Source organism: Salmo salar, unplaced genomic scaffold, assembly GCF_965601325.2.
Source record: "Salmo salar unplaced genomic scaffold, fSalSal1 ptg000257l, whole genome shotgun sequence".
In the NCBI taxonomy this organism is placed as follows: Eukaryota; Metazoa; Chordata; class Actinopteri; order Salmoniformes; family Salmonidae; genus Salmo; species Salmo salar.
The window spans coordinates 1,681,012-1,700,272 of NW_027675339.1; the positions used below are offsets into that span (position 1 = coordinate 1,681,012).

Consider the following 19,261-nt stretch of genomic DNA (forward strand, 5'->3'; position numbering starts at 1 on the left):
TTTCATGTTATCCAGAGCGTTGGTGACTAACTGTGCTGCTCGCAACAATTTAATTTGAGCTTTTTTTAACGTTTACTGACACCTGGACATATTCAACGGGTGTTGAGCGCTAGTAAATTGTTCAGTTATTCTAAGCTCCGGTACACTCAGACGAGAGTGCTCTGAAATCGGAGTAGAGAGCCAGAGCGAATTTAGGAACGCACCCGAATTAACAATGTCCACTGAGAAAGCACACAACCCCTTGGCTAAGAATGATGTGAATAATCAAGTCAATAAACGTTGGGTAGTTAGTTAGAATATAGTTAATATACTGGTAAGTTTGATGTATAAGTAGCCAACTAACGTTAGGTAGCTACAGTTGAAGTCGGAAGTTAACATACACTTTAGCCAAATACATTTAAGCTCAGTTTTTCACAATTCCTGACATTTAATCCTAGTAAAAATGCCATGTCTTAGGTCAGTTAGGATCACCACTTTATTTTAAGAATGTGAAATGTCAGAATAATAGTAGAGAGAATGATTTATTTCAGCTTTTATTTCTTTCATCACATTCCCAGTGGGTCAGAAGTTTACATACACTCAATTAGTATTTGGTAACATTGCCTTTAAATTGTTTAACTTGGGTCAAACGTTTCTGGTAGCCTTCCACAAGCTTCCCACAATAAGTTGGGTGAATTTTGGCCCATTCCTCCTGACAGAGCTGGTGTAAGGGAGACAGTTTTGCAGGCCTCCTTGCTAACACACGCTTTTCAGTTCTGCCCACACATTTTCTATGGGATTGAGGTCAGGGCTTTGTGATGGCCACTCCAAGACTTTGACTTTGTTGTCCTTAAGCCAATTTGCCACAACTTTGGAACTATGCTTGGGGTCATTGTCCATTTGGAAGACCCATTTGCGACCAAGCTTTAACCTCCTGACTGATGTCAGACAAGTTAAAGTGTAGGAAGCATGAGTTTTTACTCACCAGCGTAACAACACAGTATGGTTAAAGACTTAGTAAGCTAGTTGTAGTCACGATATGGTTACCTATAAGTACAAACAGTTATGTTTTTGCATTATTACAAATGTATTAACTTATTTTGGTAAATCTTCTAAACTACCCACAATTCACTATTTCCCAACGTCATATGTATTATCAACTCTATACTACCGAGTTTGTATGCCAGTGTAACGGTGTAATGAAGTTACATTTTTTTTATTTTATTTAACCTTCATTTAAACAGGCAAGCCAGCTAAGGACACATTCTTATTTACAATGACGGCCAAACACCTGCCAAACCCTAACCCAGACGATGCTGGGCCACTGTGCGTTGCCCTATGGGACTCCCAATCCGGCCTGTTATGATACAGCCTAGTTTTGAACCAGGGTCTGTAGTGACACCTCTAGCACTGAGATGCAGTACCTTAGATCGCTGCTCGTGTGTTTACATTACAGTCAGTGATAAAGGATGTGATTCTGGGTAACCCAATGTGATTCTGGGTAACCCACAGCAGATTTTTTGGAGAAATTGGAAATTGAGTGGTCCTGGGATAGAAATGTATGAAGTTGACATTACATCATAAAATCCAACTTTTACATCATAAATTAGCAATTTATGTTTTAGTAACTTCTGTTGGCCTCTCTTTATATGTAATTTGATGAATCTCAGTTTTCCATGTGGGTTTTATGCTAAAGTTCCCTCTTTCAAGTTGGTAGCAAACTGGAAAATGCCTCATCTTAGGAGTGCTATTTATATCCTGATCATTCATCCACACTGCATCTTCTTTAGGAGTGCTATTTATATCCTGTCACTACTGATCATTCATCCACGCTGCATCTTCTTTAGGAGTGCTATTTATATCCTGATCATTCATCCACACTGCATCTTCTTTAGGAGTGCTATTTTTATCCTGATCATTCATCCACACTGCATCTTCTTTAGGAGTGCTATTTATATCCTGATCATTCATCCACACTGCATCTTCTTTAGGAGAGCTATTTATATCCTGTCGCCTACTGATCATTCATCCACACTGTGTGTCTCATCAATGCAGGTAATTTATGACATGTATAAAGTATGTGTTTTATAAACTCATGAACACCAGCCAGTTTATCAGCCCCGTACTGTTAGTTTAGGTGGATTATACTTCTTCACCACCAGCGGGGGATGTTGAGTAATATTTCAGGTTAATTTGATATATACTGCTCAAAAAAATAAAGGGAACACTTAAACAACACATCCTAGATCTGAATGAAAGAAATAATCTTATTAAATACTTTTTTCTTTACATAGTTGAATGTGCTGACAACAAAATCACACAAAAATAATCAATGGAAATCCAATTTATCAACACATGGAGGTCTGGATTTGGAGTCACACTCAAAATTAAAGTGGAAAACCACACTACAGGCTGATCCAACTTTGATGTAATGTCCTTAAAACAAGTCAAAATGAGGCTCAGTAGTGTGTGTGGCCTCCACGTGCCTGTATGACCTCCCTACAACGCCTGGGCATGCTCTTGATGAGGTGGCGGATGGTCTCCTGAGGGATCTCCTCCCAGACCTGGACTAAAGCATCCGCCAACTCCTGGACAGTCTGTGGTGCAATGTGGCGTTGGTGGATGGAGCGATACATGATGTCCCAGATGTGCTCAATTGGATTCAGGTCTGGGGAACGGGCGAGCCAGTCCATAGCATCAATGCCTTCCTCTTGCAGGAACTGCTGACACACTCCAGCCACATGAGGTCTAGCATTGTCTTGCATTAGGAGGAACCCAGGGCCAACCGCACCAGCATATGGTCTCACAAGGGGTCTGAGGATCTCATCTCGGTACCTAATGGCAGTCAGGCTACCTCTGGCGAGCACATGGAGGGCTGTGCGGCCCCCCAAAGAAATACCACCCCACACCATGACTGACCCACCGCCAAACCGGTCATGCTGGAGGATGTTGCAGGCAGCAGAACGTTCTCCACGGCGTCTCCAGACTCTGTCACGTCTGTCACGTGTTCAGTGTGAACCTGCTTTCATCTGTGAAGAGCACAAGGCACCAGTGGCGAATTTGCCAATCTTGGTGTTCTCTGGCAAATGGCTGGGTTGTTGCCCTCCTACGGCCTCCTCCACGTCTCCTGATGTACTGGCCTGTCTCCTGGTAGCGTCTCCATGCTCTGGACACTACGCTGACAGAAACAGCAAACCTTCTTGCCACAGCTCGCATTGAGGTGCCATCCTGGATGAGCTGCACTACCTGAGCCACTTGTGTGGGTTGTAGACTCCGTCTCATGCTACCACTAGAGTGAAAGCACCGCCAGCATTCAAAAGTGACCAAAACATCAGCCAGGAAGCATAGGAACTGAGAAGTGGTCTGTTGTTCCCACCTGCAGAACCACTTCTTTATTGGGGGTGTCTTGCTAATTGCCTATAATTTCCACCTGTTGTCTATTCCATTTGCACAACAGCATGTGAAATTTATTGTCAATCAGTGTTGCTTCCTAAGTGGACAGTTTGATTTCACAGAAGTGTGATTGACTTGCATTGTGTTGTTTAAGTGTTCCCTTTATTTTTTTGAGCAGTGTATTATAATTCAATGAAGAATAAAAAAAGTTTTCACTCCTCAACTGCGTTTCCTCCCTCCAGACAGCAGATGGCGATATGTGTCTTTCAGGCGATGTTTCTAGTGTGACGTATAATCTAGTGGACAGAACGCTTCTTCAACAACTGCAGCCACCTCGGTAGCTCGCTAGCTGACAAAGTCGGAACATTCAAGTTCTTTAGACAATTTCGTGGTTTAATTGCCACTATGATTTAAACATACTTATGTGGAAACAACTAGCTACCCCATTTAATTTCATATTTACGTTGTAAGTCAACTATCTGGCTGGTTAAATTAGCATTAGCCTAGCTAGCTAACATCCCCGACCATGCGCTCACTAAGCTACTCTCCTCCTGCTAAAGAGGAGGTCTGTTGGACGGAGAAAGAAGCTCTGGGGCTGAACGTTGTCGTGAAAGAGGAGAAGGAAGAGGAGGATGTCACAGTAAAACAAGAAGTAGATGGTGAGGCTGTTACCGTGAAAGAAGAAGAGAAAGACGTTACAGTTAAAGAAGAGGAAGACGCGTTCAGAGTGAAAGAGGAGGAAGATGCAGTTTTTGGAGTGGAGGATGAAGTGAAAGATGAAGACGTTTTTGGAATAAAGGATGAAGAGGGGGAGATTACTGTCACATTAGAGGAGGACGAAGAAGAGAAGACTGGAGAACTGATTATTACCAGTAAATACAGTGAGTACTATCTAATAAAACAGGGACATTGATCTGATTAACACCAGTAAATACAGTGAGTACTATCTTATAAAACAGGGACATTGATCTGGTTAACACCAGTAAATACAGTGAGTACTATCTAATAAAACAGGGACATTGATCTGATTAACACCAGTAAATACAGTGAGTACTATCTAATAAAACAGGAACATTGATCTGATTAACACCAGTAAAAACAGTGAGTACTATCTAATAAAACAGGGACATTGATCTGGTTAACACCAGTAAATACAGTGAGTACTATCTAATAAAACAGGGACATTGATCTGATTAACACCAGTAAATACAGTGAGTACTATCTTATAAAACAGGGACATTGATCTGGTTAACACCAGTAAATACAGTGAGTACTATCTAATAAAACAGGGACATTGATCTGATTAACACCAGTAAATACAGTGAGTACTATCTAATAAAACAGGGACATTGATCTGATTAACACCAGTAAATACAGTGAGTACTATCTAATAAAACAGGGACATTGATCTGGTTAACACCAGTAAATACAGTGAGTACTATCTTATAAAACAGGGACATTGTTCTGGTTAACACCAGTAAATACAGTGAGTACTATCTTATAAAACAGGGACACAAACTCTGCAGTTGTTGAACTAATGTGTGATTTTAAAAGGGCATTCTACACTTGAATATGTTTTTGTACTGTATGAATTGTTCATGACGTCCTCCAGGGATTTTTTAACTTTTCCTGTTGAAAAGTGATATATAAATACAGTAAAGTATAAACACACTAAAGGGAAACAAATAAATGTTTTGAGCAAAATAGTGTTTTTTTAACAACTGCAAACTAGAAGGAGTGAGTGATGTCATAGTAAGGCCTTCAAGGAGTTGGCTTGATGGGAAGTCGTGATGTCATCCAATAGGCGACTGATCTTCATGTGAATATTCATTATTCTTTTTAAAATCCTTCCTGTTCTGTCAAGTTGGTTGTTGATCATTGCTTGAAAGCCATTTTCAAGTCTTGCTATAGATTTTAAAGACGATTTAAGTCCAAACTGTAACTAGGCCACTCAGGAACATTCAATGTCATCTTGGTAAGCTCCTCCAGTGTAGATTTGGCCTTGTGGTTTGGGTTATTGTCCTGTTAGGACAGTTTTTTGTATTCAGATCTCTGAAATGCTCTCTACCTACGTAACATTTAGTGTCTCCTTATGTTACGCTGGAAAAACAGTTTTCATGGGCACAGAAATCCTAAATCATTTCAGAGTTTGCTAAATCCAATGGTTCTAACCAAGAGTCACCTTAACTTTATTGACAACACCCAAATGGATACTGTCATTAACGTGGTTCTTCAATAATTACACATAATTCTTAATACTGTAGCTGTTTATTTACAGTCACATGTTCAACTATCATCAGCTGATCCACGAAATCATTTTCTGAATGACAGTCACATGACAAACATCACGACATGCAACAACAACCAAAGTGCTTCTTCATTCATTACTCTGGTAAAGACAGTTATGCCGTGCTCCACGTTGGATCCAACATCCCAAACAAATCGATGTTTATAATGTGTTACTGTCTGGCTGATTTACAGTAGGGTCTCATTACTCTGTTTGTGCACAGAGATACACTCCACGTTGGATCCAACATCCCTACTTTGCTCATAATGTGTAGAGAACTGTTCCTTGATGGATAGGCTATTGTACAACACACAGAGCTATTTTCCTTTATTCAGGACATTTAGAATGACAACACATTACAGAGTAGCCTAGTGGGATTATTCACAAAATTATCTGGTGATCAGGTTATGAAACGTCACGACAGACATTTTAGTGTCCATGTTTCACCTGAAATATTAAATGATTTATAGTCCTACGTCTATGTCGTTGTTAGATAAAGTTATGGGTCCTACAGTAGGTCTATGTTATTGTTAGGTGAAGTTATGGGCCAATTTGTTAAACACTTAGTGTACAAACCCTCATTGTCAGGCTGATGTTAAAGCTAGCCAAAGAGCATTTTACTGGTTGAAGTGTTTTTTAAGTGTAAAGCAGTTGATTTGCGACAATAACACAAACATATTAAGCAGGAGGTTCAAACGAGCCTTACAATTATAATCCAAAAGTAATGTGAAATGCACTCATATGCAACCTGTAAATGGAGGCTATTTTTGCTGTCAGCCTATGAGAACTCTCCTGAGTTTTCCCCACGGTGGTGAATTAGTGAATAGACAGAACTTAATGTGAGTTTACTTGAGTAGCACTCCTGATCTTGTCCTGATAGTGCGCTGTAATATTCAGAATACATTGTGAAAAACGATCATCTTCGCTCACCATTTTTGCTCCAGGCAGATATACTACATCCATAACTAGTGGTTTCCTCATTACCAGATATCCTACATCCATAACTAGTGGTTTCCTCATTACCAGATATACTACATCCATAACTAGTGGTTTCCTCATTACCAGATATACTACATCCATAACTAGTGGTTTCCTCATTACCAGATATACTACATCCATAACTAGTGGTTTCCTCATTAGCAGATATACTACATCCATAACTAGTGGTTTCCTCATTACCAGATATACTACATCCATAACTAGTGGTTTCCTCATTACCAGATATACTACATCCATAACTAGTGGTTTCCTCATTACCAGATATACTACATCCATAACTAGTGGTTTCCTCATGACCAGATATACTACATCCATAACTAGTGGTTTCCTCATGACCATATATACTACATCCATAACTAGTGGTTTCCTCATTACCAGATATACTACATCCATAACTAGTGGTTTCCTCATTACCAGATATACTACATCCATAACTAGTGGTTTCCTCATTAGCAGATATACTACATCCATAACTAGTGGTTTCCTCATTACCAGATATACTACATCCATAACTAGTGGTTTCCTCATTACCAGATATACTACATCCATAACTAGTGGTTTCCTCATGACCAGATATACTACATCCATAACTAGTGGTTTCCTCATTACCAGATATACTACATCCATAACTAGTGGTTTCCTCATGACCAGATATACTACATCCATAACTAGTGGTTTCCTCATGACCAGATATACTACATCCATAACTAGTGGTTTCCTCATGACCAGATATACTACATCCATAACTAGTGGTTTCCTCATTACCAGATATACTACATCCATAACTAGTGGTTTCCTCATTAGAATGGAGGAGTTTCTACAACCAAATTGCGTGTGCATCGCTGCAATTTTAGCAAACACAGAAAGGGGCCTATATTGGAGGCCAAAGGTCATCTGGCACACTGCTTAGGTCTTGACTGTCTTGTCAAATGTTGTACAACTTCATGGGTACTCTCTGGTCATCCCTTTTTACCTCAAATAAACAGTGGATTTCTGTATATATATACAGTGTGTATGTATGTATGTATATATATACAGTGTGTATGTATGTATGTATATATATACAGTGTGTATGTATGTATGTATGTATATATATACAGTGTGTATGTATGTACGTGTATATATACAGTGTGTATGTATGTACGTGTATATATATACAGTGTGTATGTATGTATGTACGTGTATATATATACAGTGTGTATGTATGTATGTACGTGTATATATATACAGTGTGTATGTATGTATGTACGTGTATATATATACAGTGTGTATGTATGTATGTACGTGTATATATATACAGTGTGTATGTATGTATGTACGTGTATATATATACAGTGTGTATGTATGTATGTACGTGTATATATATACAGTGTGTATGTATGTATGTACGTGTATATATATACAGTGTGTATGTATGTATGTACGTGTATATATATACAGTGTGTATGTATGTACGTGTATATATATACAGTGTGTATGTATGTATGTACGTGTATATATACAGTGTGTATGTATGTATGTACGTGTATATATACAGTGTGTATGTATGTATGTACGTGTATATATACAGTGTGTATGTATGTATGTACGTGTATCAGATTACATGGAGAGGAGGACCTGATCCTATATCATAATGAATCAGATTACATGGAGAGGGGGGACCTGATCCTAGATCATAATGAATCAGATTACATGGAGAGGGGGACCTGTCCAGTGCGTGTGTGTGTGTCCAGTGTCTGTGTCAAGTGTGTGTGTGTGTCCAGAGTGTGTGTGTGTCCAGTGTGTGTGAGTATGTGCCCAGTGTGTGTGTGTGTTCAGTGTGTGTGTGTGTTCAGTGTGTGTGTGTGTTCAGTGTGTGTGTGTTCAGTGTGTGTGTGTTCAGTGTGTGTGTATATGTGTGTGTCCAGTTTGTGTCCAGTGTGTGTGTGTGTCCTGTGTGTGTGTGTGTGAGTGTGTGTGTCCAAAATGTGTGTGTGTGTCCAGTGTCTGTGTCAAGTGTGTGTGTGTGTATGTCCAGAGTGTGTGTGTGTGTGTGTGTGTCCAGTGTGTGTGAGTATGTGCCCAGTGTTTGTGTGTGTGTTCAGTGTGTGTGTGTGTGTGTGTCAAGTGTGTGTGTGTATGTCCAGAGTGTGTGTGTGTCCAGTGTGTGTGAGTATGTGCCCAGTGTTTGTGTGTGTGTTCAGTGTGTGTGTGTGTTGAGTGTATGTTTATGTGTGTGTCCAGTTTGTGTCCAGTGTGTGTGTGTGTGTGTCCAGAATGTCTGTGAGTGTGTGTGCATTTTGTGTCCAGTGTGTGTGTGTCCAATTTGTTTCCAGTGTGTGTGTGTGTGTTGAGTGTGTGTATATCCAGTGTGTGTGTGTGTGTCCTGTGTGTATGTTCAGTGTGTGTGTGTGTCCAGTGTGTGTCCAGTGTGTTGGTGTGTGTGTGTGTGTCCTGTGTGTGTGTGTGTGTGTGTGTGTCCAGTGTGTGTGTGTGTGTCCAGTGTGTGTGTGTGTCTGTGTCCAGTGTGTGCGTGTGTCCAGTGTGTGCGTGTGTCCAGTTTGTGTGTTTGTGTGTGTGTGTGTGTGTGTGTGTGTGTGTGTGTGTGTGTGTGTGTGTGTGTGTGTGTGTGTGTGTGTGTGTGTGTGTGTGTGTGTGTGTGTGTGTGTGTGTGTCCAGTTATTATTTCAGGGACACTGAAGAGTCAACATAATAAACCCTAAACCCTGGATAGAGGGGCTCAGTGAATGTGGAGGTGAATGTGATCAGGTGGGTCAGTGTGTCAGAGGAGGCTCTATAGAAGGACAGAGTGCCGGCTGACCAGTCCAGATACACTCCTACTCTGTGGGATCTGGAGGAGGGGACGTCTATGGTAGTGGAGTTATTATTATGCCTGGCAGAGTAACTGTTGTCATAGCAGAACAGACTCCAGGACTTGTCATTGTATCCAAGACAACAGTCCTTAACCACTCCTCTCCTGTTGATTCCTTTATATGTCACTCCTATATCAGCCCCCATTATCCCACTCCACTCTACCTCCCAGTAACAGCGCCCAGTCAGACCCTCTCTACACAGCACCTGTCCCCAGTCCTCAAATCTCTCTGGGTGATCAGGATACGGCTGCTCCTCTCTCCTACAAGTCACCTTTCTGTTCTCCTCAGACAGAGAGAGGAGTCTGTTTACTGTGTTTGGGTCCAGTGTGAGATCACAGACATCTGATGGATGAAACCAGACACAATATTAGAAATCATCATCATTCACATTAGAATGTTAACTCACTTTTCACTAATTCATTTAATGTAGATGTTTCTAGGTATCAAAAGGAGAAGTTAAGGTAACTTGAGACTTGTTGAATGATCATATGTTATACTGTATGGTAATATAAAACACACTTATTCACATTAATTACACACACACACACACACACACACACATCAACTATTTGTAAACGTTGGTGTCCCTGATTTGTGCTTCTGTAGAACTACAGCTGATATTTAATATGACCAAGTCAGTAATGATGGTGGTCTTTGACTTAACTTGAATTAAGACTTATTCTTAGTCATATTCTTCACAGCAGTCAACACTCACATTTTCTAAGTCCAGGTTTCATTCTGTTCTCTCCACCATGTTCCACACTGTAGCGGTAAGCAGAAGAACAGACAGTCATTGAGGGATACACCTGAACTCTCACACACACACACACACACACACACACACACACACACACGACACACACACAGTCAGCATATAGCTTTGTCCAAGTGGTGGTCAGAATGTTTGTATTAACTAGCCTGAAAAGTCAAACATGTCTGATATGAACATTGACATAAACCCTCCACATACTTGAGTTTCTCCAGTCTGCAGTGTGGATCCTCCAGTCCAGCAGAGAGCAGTCTGACTCCTGAGTCTCCTGGGTGATTGTAGCTCAGGTCCAGCTCTCTCAGGTGTGAGGGGTTTGACCTCAGAGCTGAGACCAGAGAAGCACAGGCTTCCTCTGTGACTAGACAGCCTGACAGCCTGCAAAGAGTCAAATCATATTAAAATCACACTGATATTCTTTGGTGGTGAAAATAGTGGCAGTATATTTCTTCAACATATTCAGATATATCAGTCATGAAACCTTCCATATCTATTCAGAAATGAATGTATCATATTATAAATTACAAATTATCAATGTGTTACCTGCAGATAGAAACATATATAGTACAAATATTTGAGTAGACTGACCAGACCAGTTTAAAAGCAGTATCAGTCAAAAGACAGACAGTGAGGTATCAGATTTAGATTGTATTGAGTATACAGTCCACACCATATCTATTTTGACAGTGAAGATAACAATTTAAATGTGGTTCTAAACTCTAACATTTTGGATTTCAGATCAAATGTTTCATATGAGGTGACAGTATATAATGTCACCTTTTATTTGAGGATATTTTCATACATATCTGTTTCATTATTTAGAAAAATGAAAGCACTTTATGTATCTAGTCCCCCTATTTAAAGAAGTCATATGTTTTCTGACCAATTCACTCATAGTGGCTTAAAGTAGTCACAAGTTGAGTATTTGATCCGATATTCCTTGAACGCAGCGACTACATCAAGCTTGTGACTCAAACTCGTTGATTGATTTTTCAGTTTGTTTTGGTTGTGTTTTGGGTTGTGTTTTGCCCAATATTAAAATGGTGGATGGTGTAACGTCTGCTTCCAGCTCACACTCTCAAACACGTAGATCCCCCTGAACGCAGCTCACTCTCCAGATCCCAGTCACCTGAATTCTGATCACCTGTTCACACACCTGTATGTCATTATCAAACTCTATTTAGTTCAGTTCTTTGCACCCCCATCATTGTGATGTAATGTTTGATTTGCGACACACGGCTATTCGGAGCGCTGAGTTTCCTTTAATTTACTCCTCCCGTGTATGATAGTTTTTGCCTGCCTCCCTGCCTCCCTAACGACGCCTTTTGCCTATTCCCTGCCTGTACCTTAGCCCATTGGATTTCCTGTTATCAACCTATTCCCTGCCTGTACCTTAGCCCATTGGATTTCCTGTTATCAACCTATTCCCTGCCTGTACCTTAGCCCATTGGATTTCCTGTTATCAACCTATTCCCTGCCTGTACCTTAGCCCATTGGATTTCCTGTTATCAACCTATTCCCTGCCTGTACCTTAGCCTATTGGATTTCCTGTTATCAACCTATTCCCTGCCTGTACCTTAGCCCATTGGATTTCCTGTTATCAACCTATTCCCTGCCTGTACCTTAGCCCATTGGATTTCCTGTTATCAACCTATTCCCTGCCTGTACCTTAGCCCATTGGATTTCCTGTTATCAACCTATTCCCTGCCTGTACCTTAGCCCATTGGATTTCCTGTTATCAACCTATTCCCTGCCTGTACCTTAGCCCATTGGATTTCCTGTTATCAACCTATTCCCTGCCTGTACCTTAGCCCATTGGATTTCCTGTTATCAACCTATTCCCTGCCTGTACCTTAGCCCATTGGATTTCCTGTTATCAACCTATTCCCTGCCTGTACCTTAGCCCATTGGATTTCCTGTTATCAACCTATTCCCTGCCTGTACCTTAGCCCATTGGATTTCCTGTTATCAACCTATTCCCTGCCTGTACCTTAGCCTATTGGATTTCCTGTTATCAACCTATTCCCTGCCTGTACCTTAGCCTATTGGATTTCCTGTTATCAACCTATTGCCTGATCTCCCGGACCACGGCCTTTTCCCTGCCTGTTGCATTTTTGGACCCTTTTTGATCTTCTGCCTGCCCCTGGACCTGTGGTCCTTTACAATAAACACCTGCTGAGCCCTGCACTTGAAACCAGCTCTCTGTCTCCCATCGTGTTCATTACAGATGGTGACTGGAGTCATTTTATTTACAAGTGAGTAGATAACATGTTTCTAAACACTACTAAAAGCATCCTGATGATGCCATGATTAAGAAAAATCATGAATGAATCATGAATAATAGTGAGAAAGTTACAGAAGCTACAACAAAACATGCTAACCTCTCACCATTACCAATAACAGAGGCTACAACAAAACATGCTAACCTCTCACCATTACCAATAACAGAGGCTACAACAAAACATGCTAACCTCTCACCATTACCAATAACAGAGGCTACAACAAAACATGCTAACCTCTCACCATTACCAATAACAGAGGCTACAATAAAACATGCTAACCTCTCACCATTACCAATAACAGAGGCTACAACAAAACATGCTAACCTCACACCATTACCAATAACAGAGGATACAACAAAACATGCTAACCTCTCACCATTACCAATAACAGAGGCTACAACAAAACATGCTAACCTCTCACCATTACCAATAACAGAGACTACAACAAAACATGCTAACCTCTCACCATTACCAATAACAGAGACTACAACAAAACATGCTAACCTCTCACCATTACCAATAACAGAGGCTACAACAAAACATGCTAACCTCTCACCATTACCAATAACAGAGACTACAACAAAACATGCTAACCTCTCACCATTACCAATAACAGAGACTACAACAAAACATGCTAACCTCTCACCATTACCAATAACAGAGGCTACAACAAAACATGCTAACCTCTCACCATTACCAATAACAGAGGCTACAACAAAACATGCTAACCTCTCACCATAACCAATAACAGAGGCTACAACAAAACAGGCTAACCTCTCACCATTACCAATAACAGAGGCTACAACAACACATGCTAACCTCTCACCATTACCAATAACAGAGGCTACAACAAAACATGCTAACCTCTCACCATTACCAATAACAGAGGCTACAACAACACATGCTAACCTCTCACCATTACCAATAACAGAGACTACAACAAAACATGCTAACCTCTCACCATCACCAATAACAGAGGCTACAACAAAACATGCTAACCTCTCACCATTACCAATAACAGAGACTACAACAAAACATGCTAACCTCTCACCATCACCAATAACAGAGGCTCATTCATCATTATTCACAATTAATTCCTGATTATTCATAATCATGGTAGCATCCACATGAATGTAGAAGTGTTCAGAAACATCTATTCTTACTGACAATACAAGTGAAGTGACTCCAAAATGACAGGACATTATTCACCATTCAGTTTCTATTAGGAAAAACATCATCCAAAACACAACCAAGACAAACTGTAAATGAATTCAACAGGTTTGTAGAATCACAAGCTTGATGTAATCACTGCAGGCATGGAATATGGGACTAAATACTAAACTTATGATTAAATAAATTTGTCCAAATAATTAAGACTTCTTCAAATGGGAGAACTAAACTCAGCAATAAAAGAAACGTCCTCTCACTGTCATTTGCGTTTATTTTCAGAAAACTTAACATGTGTAAATATTTGTATGAACATAACAAGATTCAACAACTGAGACATAAACTGAACAAGTTCCACAGACATGTGACTAACAGAAATGGAATAATGTGTCCCTGAACAAAGGGGGGGGGTCAAAATCAAAAGTAACAGTCAGTATCTGGTGTGGCCACCAGCTGCATCAAGAACTGCAGTGCATCTCTTCCTCATGGACTGCACCAGATTTGCCAGTTCTTGATGTGAGATGTTACCCCACTCTTCCACCAAGGCACCTGCAAGTTCCTGGACATTTCTGGGGGGAATGGCCCTAGCCCTCACCCTCCGATCCAACAGGTCCCAGATGTGCTCAATGGGACTGAGATTTCGGGCTCTTCGCTGGCCATGGCAGAACACTGACATTCCTGTCTTGCAGGAAATCACGCACAGAACATGCTGTATGGCTGGTGGCATTGTCATGCTGGAGGGTCATGTCAGGATGAGCCTGCAGGAAGGGTACCACATGAGAGAGGAGGATGTCTTCCCTGTAACGCACATCGTTGAGATTGCCTGCAATGACAACAAGCTCAGTCCGGTGATGCTGTAACACACTGCCCCAGACCATGACGGACCCTCCACCTCCAAATCAATCCCGCTCCAGAGTACAGGCCTCGGTGTAACGCTCATTCCTTCGACGATAAACGCGAATCCGACCCTCACCCCTGGTGAGCCAAAACCTCGACTCGTCAGTGAAGAGCACTTTTTGACAGTCCTGTCTGGTCCAGCAACGGTGGGTTTGTGCCCATAGGCGACGTTGTTGCCGGTGATGTCTGGTGAGGACCTGCCTTACAACAGGCCTACAAGCCCTCAGCCCAGCCTCTCTCAGCCTATTGAGGACAGTCTGAGCACTGATGGAGGGATTGTGCATTCCTGGTGTAACTCGGGCAGTTGTTGCCATCCTGTACCTGTCCCGCAGGTGTGATGTTCAGATGTACCGATCCTGCGCAGGTGTTGTTACACATGGTCTGCCACTGTGAGGACGAACAGCTGTCCGTCCTGTCTCCCTGTAGCGCTGTCTTAGGCGTCTCATAGTACGGACATTGCAATTTATTGCCCTGGCCACATTTGCAGTCCTCATGCCTCCTTGCAGCATGCCTAATGCACGTTCACACAGATGAGCAGGGACTCTAGGCATCTTTCTTTGGGTGTTTTTCAGAGTCAGTAGAAAGGCCTCTTTAGTGTCCTAAGTTATCATAACTGTGACCTTCATTGCCTACCGTCTGTAAGCTGTTAGTGTCTTAAGGACCATTCCACAGGTGCATGTTCATTAATTGTTTATGGTTCATTGAACAAGCATGGGGAAACAGTGCTTAAACCCTTTACAATGAAGATCTGTGAAGTTATTTTGATTTTTACGAATTATCTTTGAAAGACAGGGTCCTGAAAAAGGGATGTTTCTTTTTTTGCTGAGTTTAGATGCCGAAAGTGCTTTCATATCTAAAACGGTAAAAAATACAGTCTTGGCCAAAAGTTTTGAGAATGACACAAATATTAATTTTCACAAAGTCTGCTGCCTCAGTTTGTATGATGGCAATTTGCGTATACTCGAGAATGTTATGAAGAGTGATCAGATCAATTGCAAATAATTGCCAAGTTCCTCTTTGCCATGCAAATGAACTGAATCCCCCAAAAACATTGCCACAAAAGGACCAGCTGACATCATGTCAGTGATTCTCTCGGTAACACAGGTGTGAGTGTTGACGAGGACAAGGCTGGAGATCACTCTGTCATGCTGATTGAGTTTGAATAACAGACTGGAAGCTTCAAAAGGAGGGTGGTGATTGGAATCATTGTTCTTCCTCTGTCAAACATGGTTACCTGCAAGGAAACACGTGTCGTCATCATTGCTTTGCACAAAAAGGGCTTCACAGGCAAGGATATTGCTACCAGTAAGATTGCACCTAAATCAACCATTTATTGGATCATCAAGAACTTCAAGGAGAGCGGTTCAATTGTTGTGAAGAAGGCTTCAGGGCGCCCAAGAAAGTCCAGCAAACGCCAGGACCGTCTCCTAAAGTTGATTCAGCTGCGGGATCGGGGCACCACCAGTACAGAGCTTGCTCAGGAATGGCAGCAGGCAGGTGTGAGTTTTTCGGAGGATGGCCTGGTGTCAAGAAGGGCAGCAAAGAAGCCACTTCTCTCCAGGAAAAACATCAGGGACAGACTGATATTCTGAAAAAGGTACAGGGATTGGATTGCTGAGGACTGGGGTAAAGTCATTTTCTCTGATGAATCCCCTTTCCGATTGTTTGGGGCATCCGGAAAAAAGCTTGTCCAGAGAAGGCAAGGTGAGCGTTACCATCAGTCCTGTGTCATGCCAACAGTAAAGCATCCTGAGACCCTTCATGTGTGGGGTTGCTTCTCAGCCAAGGGAGTGGGCTCACTCACAATTTTGCCTAAGAACACAGCCATGAATAAAGAATGGTACCAACACATCCTCCGAGAGCAACTTCTCCCAACCAGTCAGGAACAGTTTGGTGACGAACAATGCCTTTTCCAGCATGATGGAGCACCTTGCCATAAGGCAAAAGTGATAACTAAGTGGCTCTGGGAACAAAACATCGATATTTTGGGTCCATGGCCAGGAAACTCCCCAGACCTTAATCCCATTGAGAACTTGTGGTCAATCCTCAAGAGGCAGGTGGACAAACAAAAACCCACAAATTCTGACAAACTCCAAGCATTGATTATGCAAGAATGGGCTGCCATCAGTCAGGATGTGGCCCAGAAGTTAATTGACAGCATGCCAGGGCGGATTGCAGAGGTCTTGAAAAAGAAGGGTCAGCACTGCAAATATTGACTCATTGCTTCAACTTCATGTGATTGTCAATAAAAGCCTTTGACACTTATGAAATGCTTGTAATTATACTTCAGTATTCCATAGTAACATCTGACAAAAATATCTAAAGACACTGAAGCAGTAGACTTGTGAAAATTAATATTTGTGTCATTCTCAAAACTTTTGGCCACGACTGTATATGTATGAATACCTTTAAATAAAAGGTGACATTCTGTACTGTCACCTAATATGAAACATTCGATCTCAAATCCAAAATGCTGGAGCATAGCACCACATTTAAAACTGTAAGCTTCACTGTCCAAACACATATGGTGTGGACTATGTGTGTCTGGTAAACACATGTGGATCTGGTGAACAGTTATCACTTGTTGACCAACTACAGGAATACTGACCTCAGAGTCTCCAGTCTGCAGTGGGGATTCCCCAGTCCAGCAGAGAGCAGCTTCACTCCTGAATCCTTCAGGTCATTGTTACTCAGGTCCAGCTCTCTCAGGTGTGAGGGGTTTGACTCCAGAGCTGAGACCAGAGAAGCACAGCCTTCCTCTGTGACTCCACAGCCTGACAGCCTGCAAAGAGTCAAATCATATTAAAATCACACTGCTATGCTTTGGTGGTGAAAATAGAAGCAGTATATTTTTATTAACATATTCAGATACATCAGTCTCCTGAAACCTTCCATATCTATTCATAAATTAATGTATCATTATTAGAAATGACAAATTATCAAAGTTTTGCCTGCAGATAGAAACATGTATAATACAAATATTTGAGTAGACTGACCAGACCAGTTTAAAAGCAGTATCAGTCAAAAGACAGACAGTGAGGTATCAGATTTAGATTGTATTGAGTATACAGTCCACACCATATCTATTTTGACAGTGAAGATAACAATTTAAATGTGGTTCTAAACTCTAACATTTTGGATTTCAGATCAAATGTTTCATGTGAGGTGACAGTATATAATGTCACCTTTTATTTGAGGATATTTTAATTCATATCTGTTTCACCATTTAGACAAATAAAAGCACTTTATGTATCTAGTCCCCCCATTTGAAGAAGTCATAAGTATTCTGACCAAATCACTCATAGTGTATTAAAATAGTCAAACGTTTAGTATTTGGTCCCATATTCCTTTAATGCAACAACTACATCAAGCTTGTGACTCAAAGTCGTGTGTTGCATTTGCAGTTTGTTTTGGTTGTGTTTTGGGTTATGTTTTGCACAATATTAAAATGGTGGATGTTTTCTGTCTAAGTGAGAAGATACATGCTGGAGCATAGCACCACATTTAAAACTTTAAGTTTCACTGTCCAAACACATATGGTGTGGACTATGTGTGTCTGGTAAACACATGTGGATCTGGTGAACAGTTATCACTTGTTGACCAACTACAGGAATACTGACCTCAGAGTCTTTAGTCTGCAGTGTGGTTCCTCCAGTCCAGCAGAGAGCAGCTTCACTCCTGAATCCTTCAGGTCATTGTTACTCAGGTCCAGCTCTCTCAGGTGTGAGGGGTTTGACCTCAGAGCTGAGACCAGAGAAGCACAGCCTTCCTCTGTGACTAGACAGCCTGACAGCCTGCAAAGAGTCAAATCATATTAAAACCACACTGATATTCTTTGGTGGTGAAAATAGTGGCAGTATATTTCTTCAACATATTCAGATATATCAGTGTCCTGAAACCTTCCATATCTATTCATAAATGAATGTATCATAATATAAATTACAGATTATCAACGTTTTGCCTGCAGATAGAAACATGTATAGTACAAATATTTGAGTAGACTGACCAGACCAGTTTAAAAGCAGTATCAGTCAAAAGACAGACAGTGAGTTATCAGATTTAGATTGTATTGAGTATACAGTCCACACCATATCTATTTTGACAGTGAAGATAACATTTTAAATGTGGCTCTATACTCCAACATTTTGGATTTGAGATCAAATGTTTCATTTGAGGTGACAGTATAAAATGTCACCTTTTATTTGAGGATATTTTCATACATATCTGTTTCACGTTTAAAAATGAAAGCACTTTATGTATCTAGTCCCCCTATTTGAAGAAGTCATAAGTATTTTGACCAATTCATTTATAGTGTGTTAAAGTAGTCAAAAGATTAGTGTTTGGTTGTAAACTAGTTGGTTGCATTTCCAGTTTGTTTTGGTTGTGTTTTGCCCAATAATAAAATGGTGGATGATGACTGGATAATTTTCTGTCTAAGTGAGTAGATAACATGTTTATAAACACTAAATTAATCCTGATGATAACATGATTAATACAAATCATGAATGAATCATCAATAATAATGAGTGAGAAAGTTACAGAGGCTACAACAAAACATGCTAACCTCTCACCATTACCAATAACAGAGGATACAACAAAACATGCTAACCTCTCACCATTACCAATAACAGAGGCTACA

General features: G+C 40.8%; 1 protein-coding gene and 1 long non-coding RNA gene across 3 annotated transcripts in view; one reads left to right on the plus strand and one right to left on the minus strand.

Moving 5' to 3' along the window:
• The first annotated feature begins 3,679 nt into the window (after nucleotides 1–3,679).
• The window catches only part of LOC145867291 (uncharacterized), a 358,109-nt gene continuing 342,527 nt past the window's right edge, over nucleotides 3,680–19,261 (plus strand). For both annotated transcript variants that reach the window (XM_082971363.1, XM_082971362.1), the window contains exon 1: nucleotides 3,680–4,253. In XM_082971363.1, the coding sequence (XP_082827489.1) occupies nucleotides 3,899–4,253 (355 nt within the window). In that variant the 5' untranslated portion in view covers nucleotides 3,680–3,898. The remainder of the gene's footprint in view (nucleotides 4,254–19,261) is intronic.
• Nucleotides 5,622–10,350, minus strand: LOC145867299 (uncharacterized). Its single transcript, XR_014383297.1, has 2 exons — nucleotides 10,226–10,350; nucleotides 5,622–9,852 (listed from the first exon to the last, which is right to left on the minus strand). It is a non-coding gene; the product is annotated as an uncharacterized LOC145867299 (long non-coding RNA).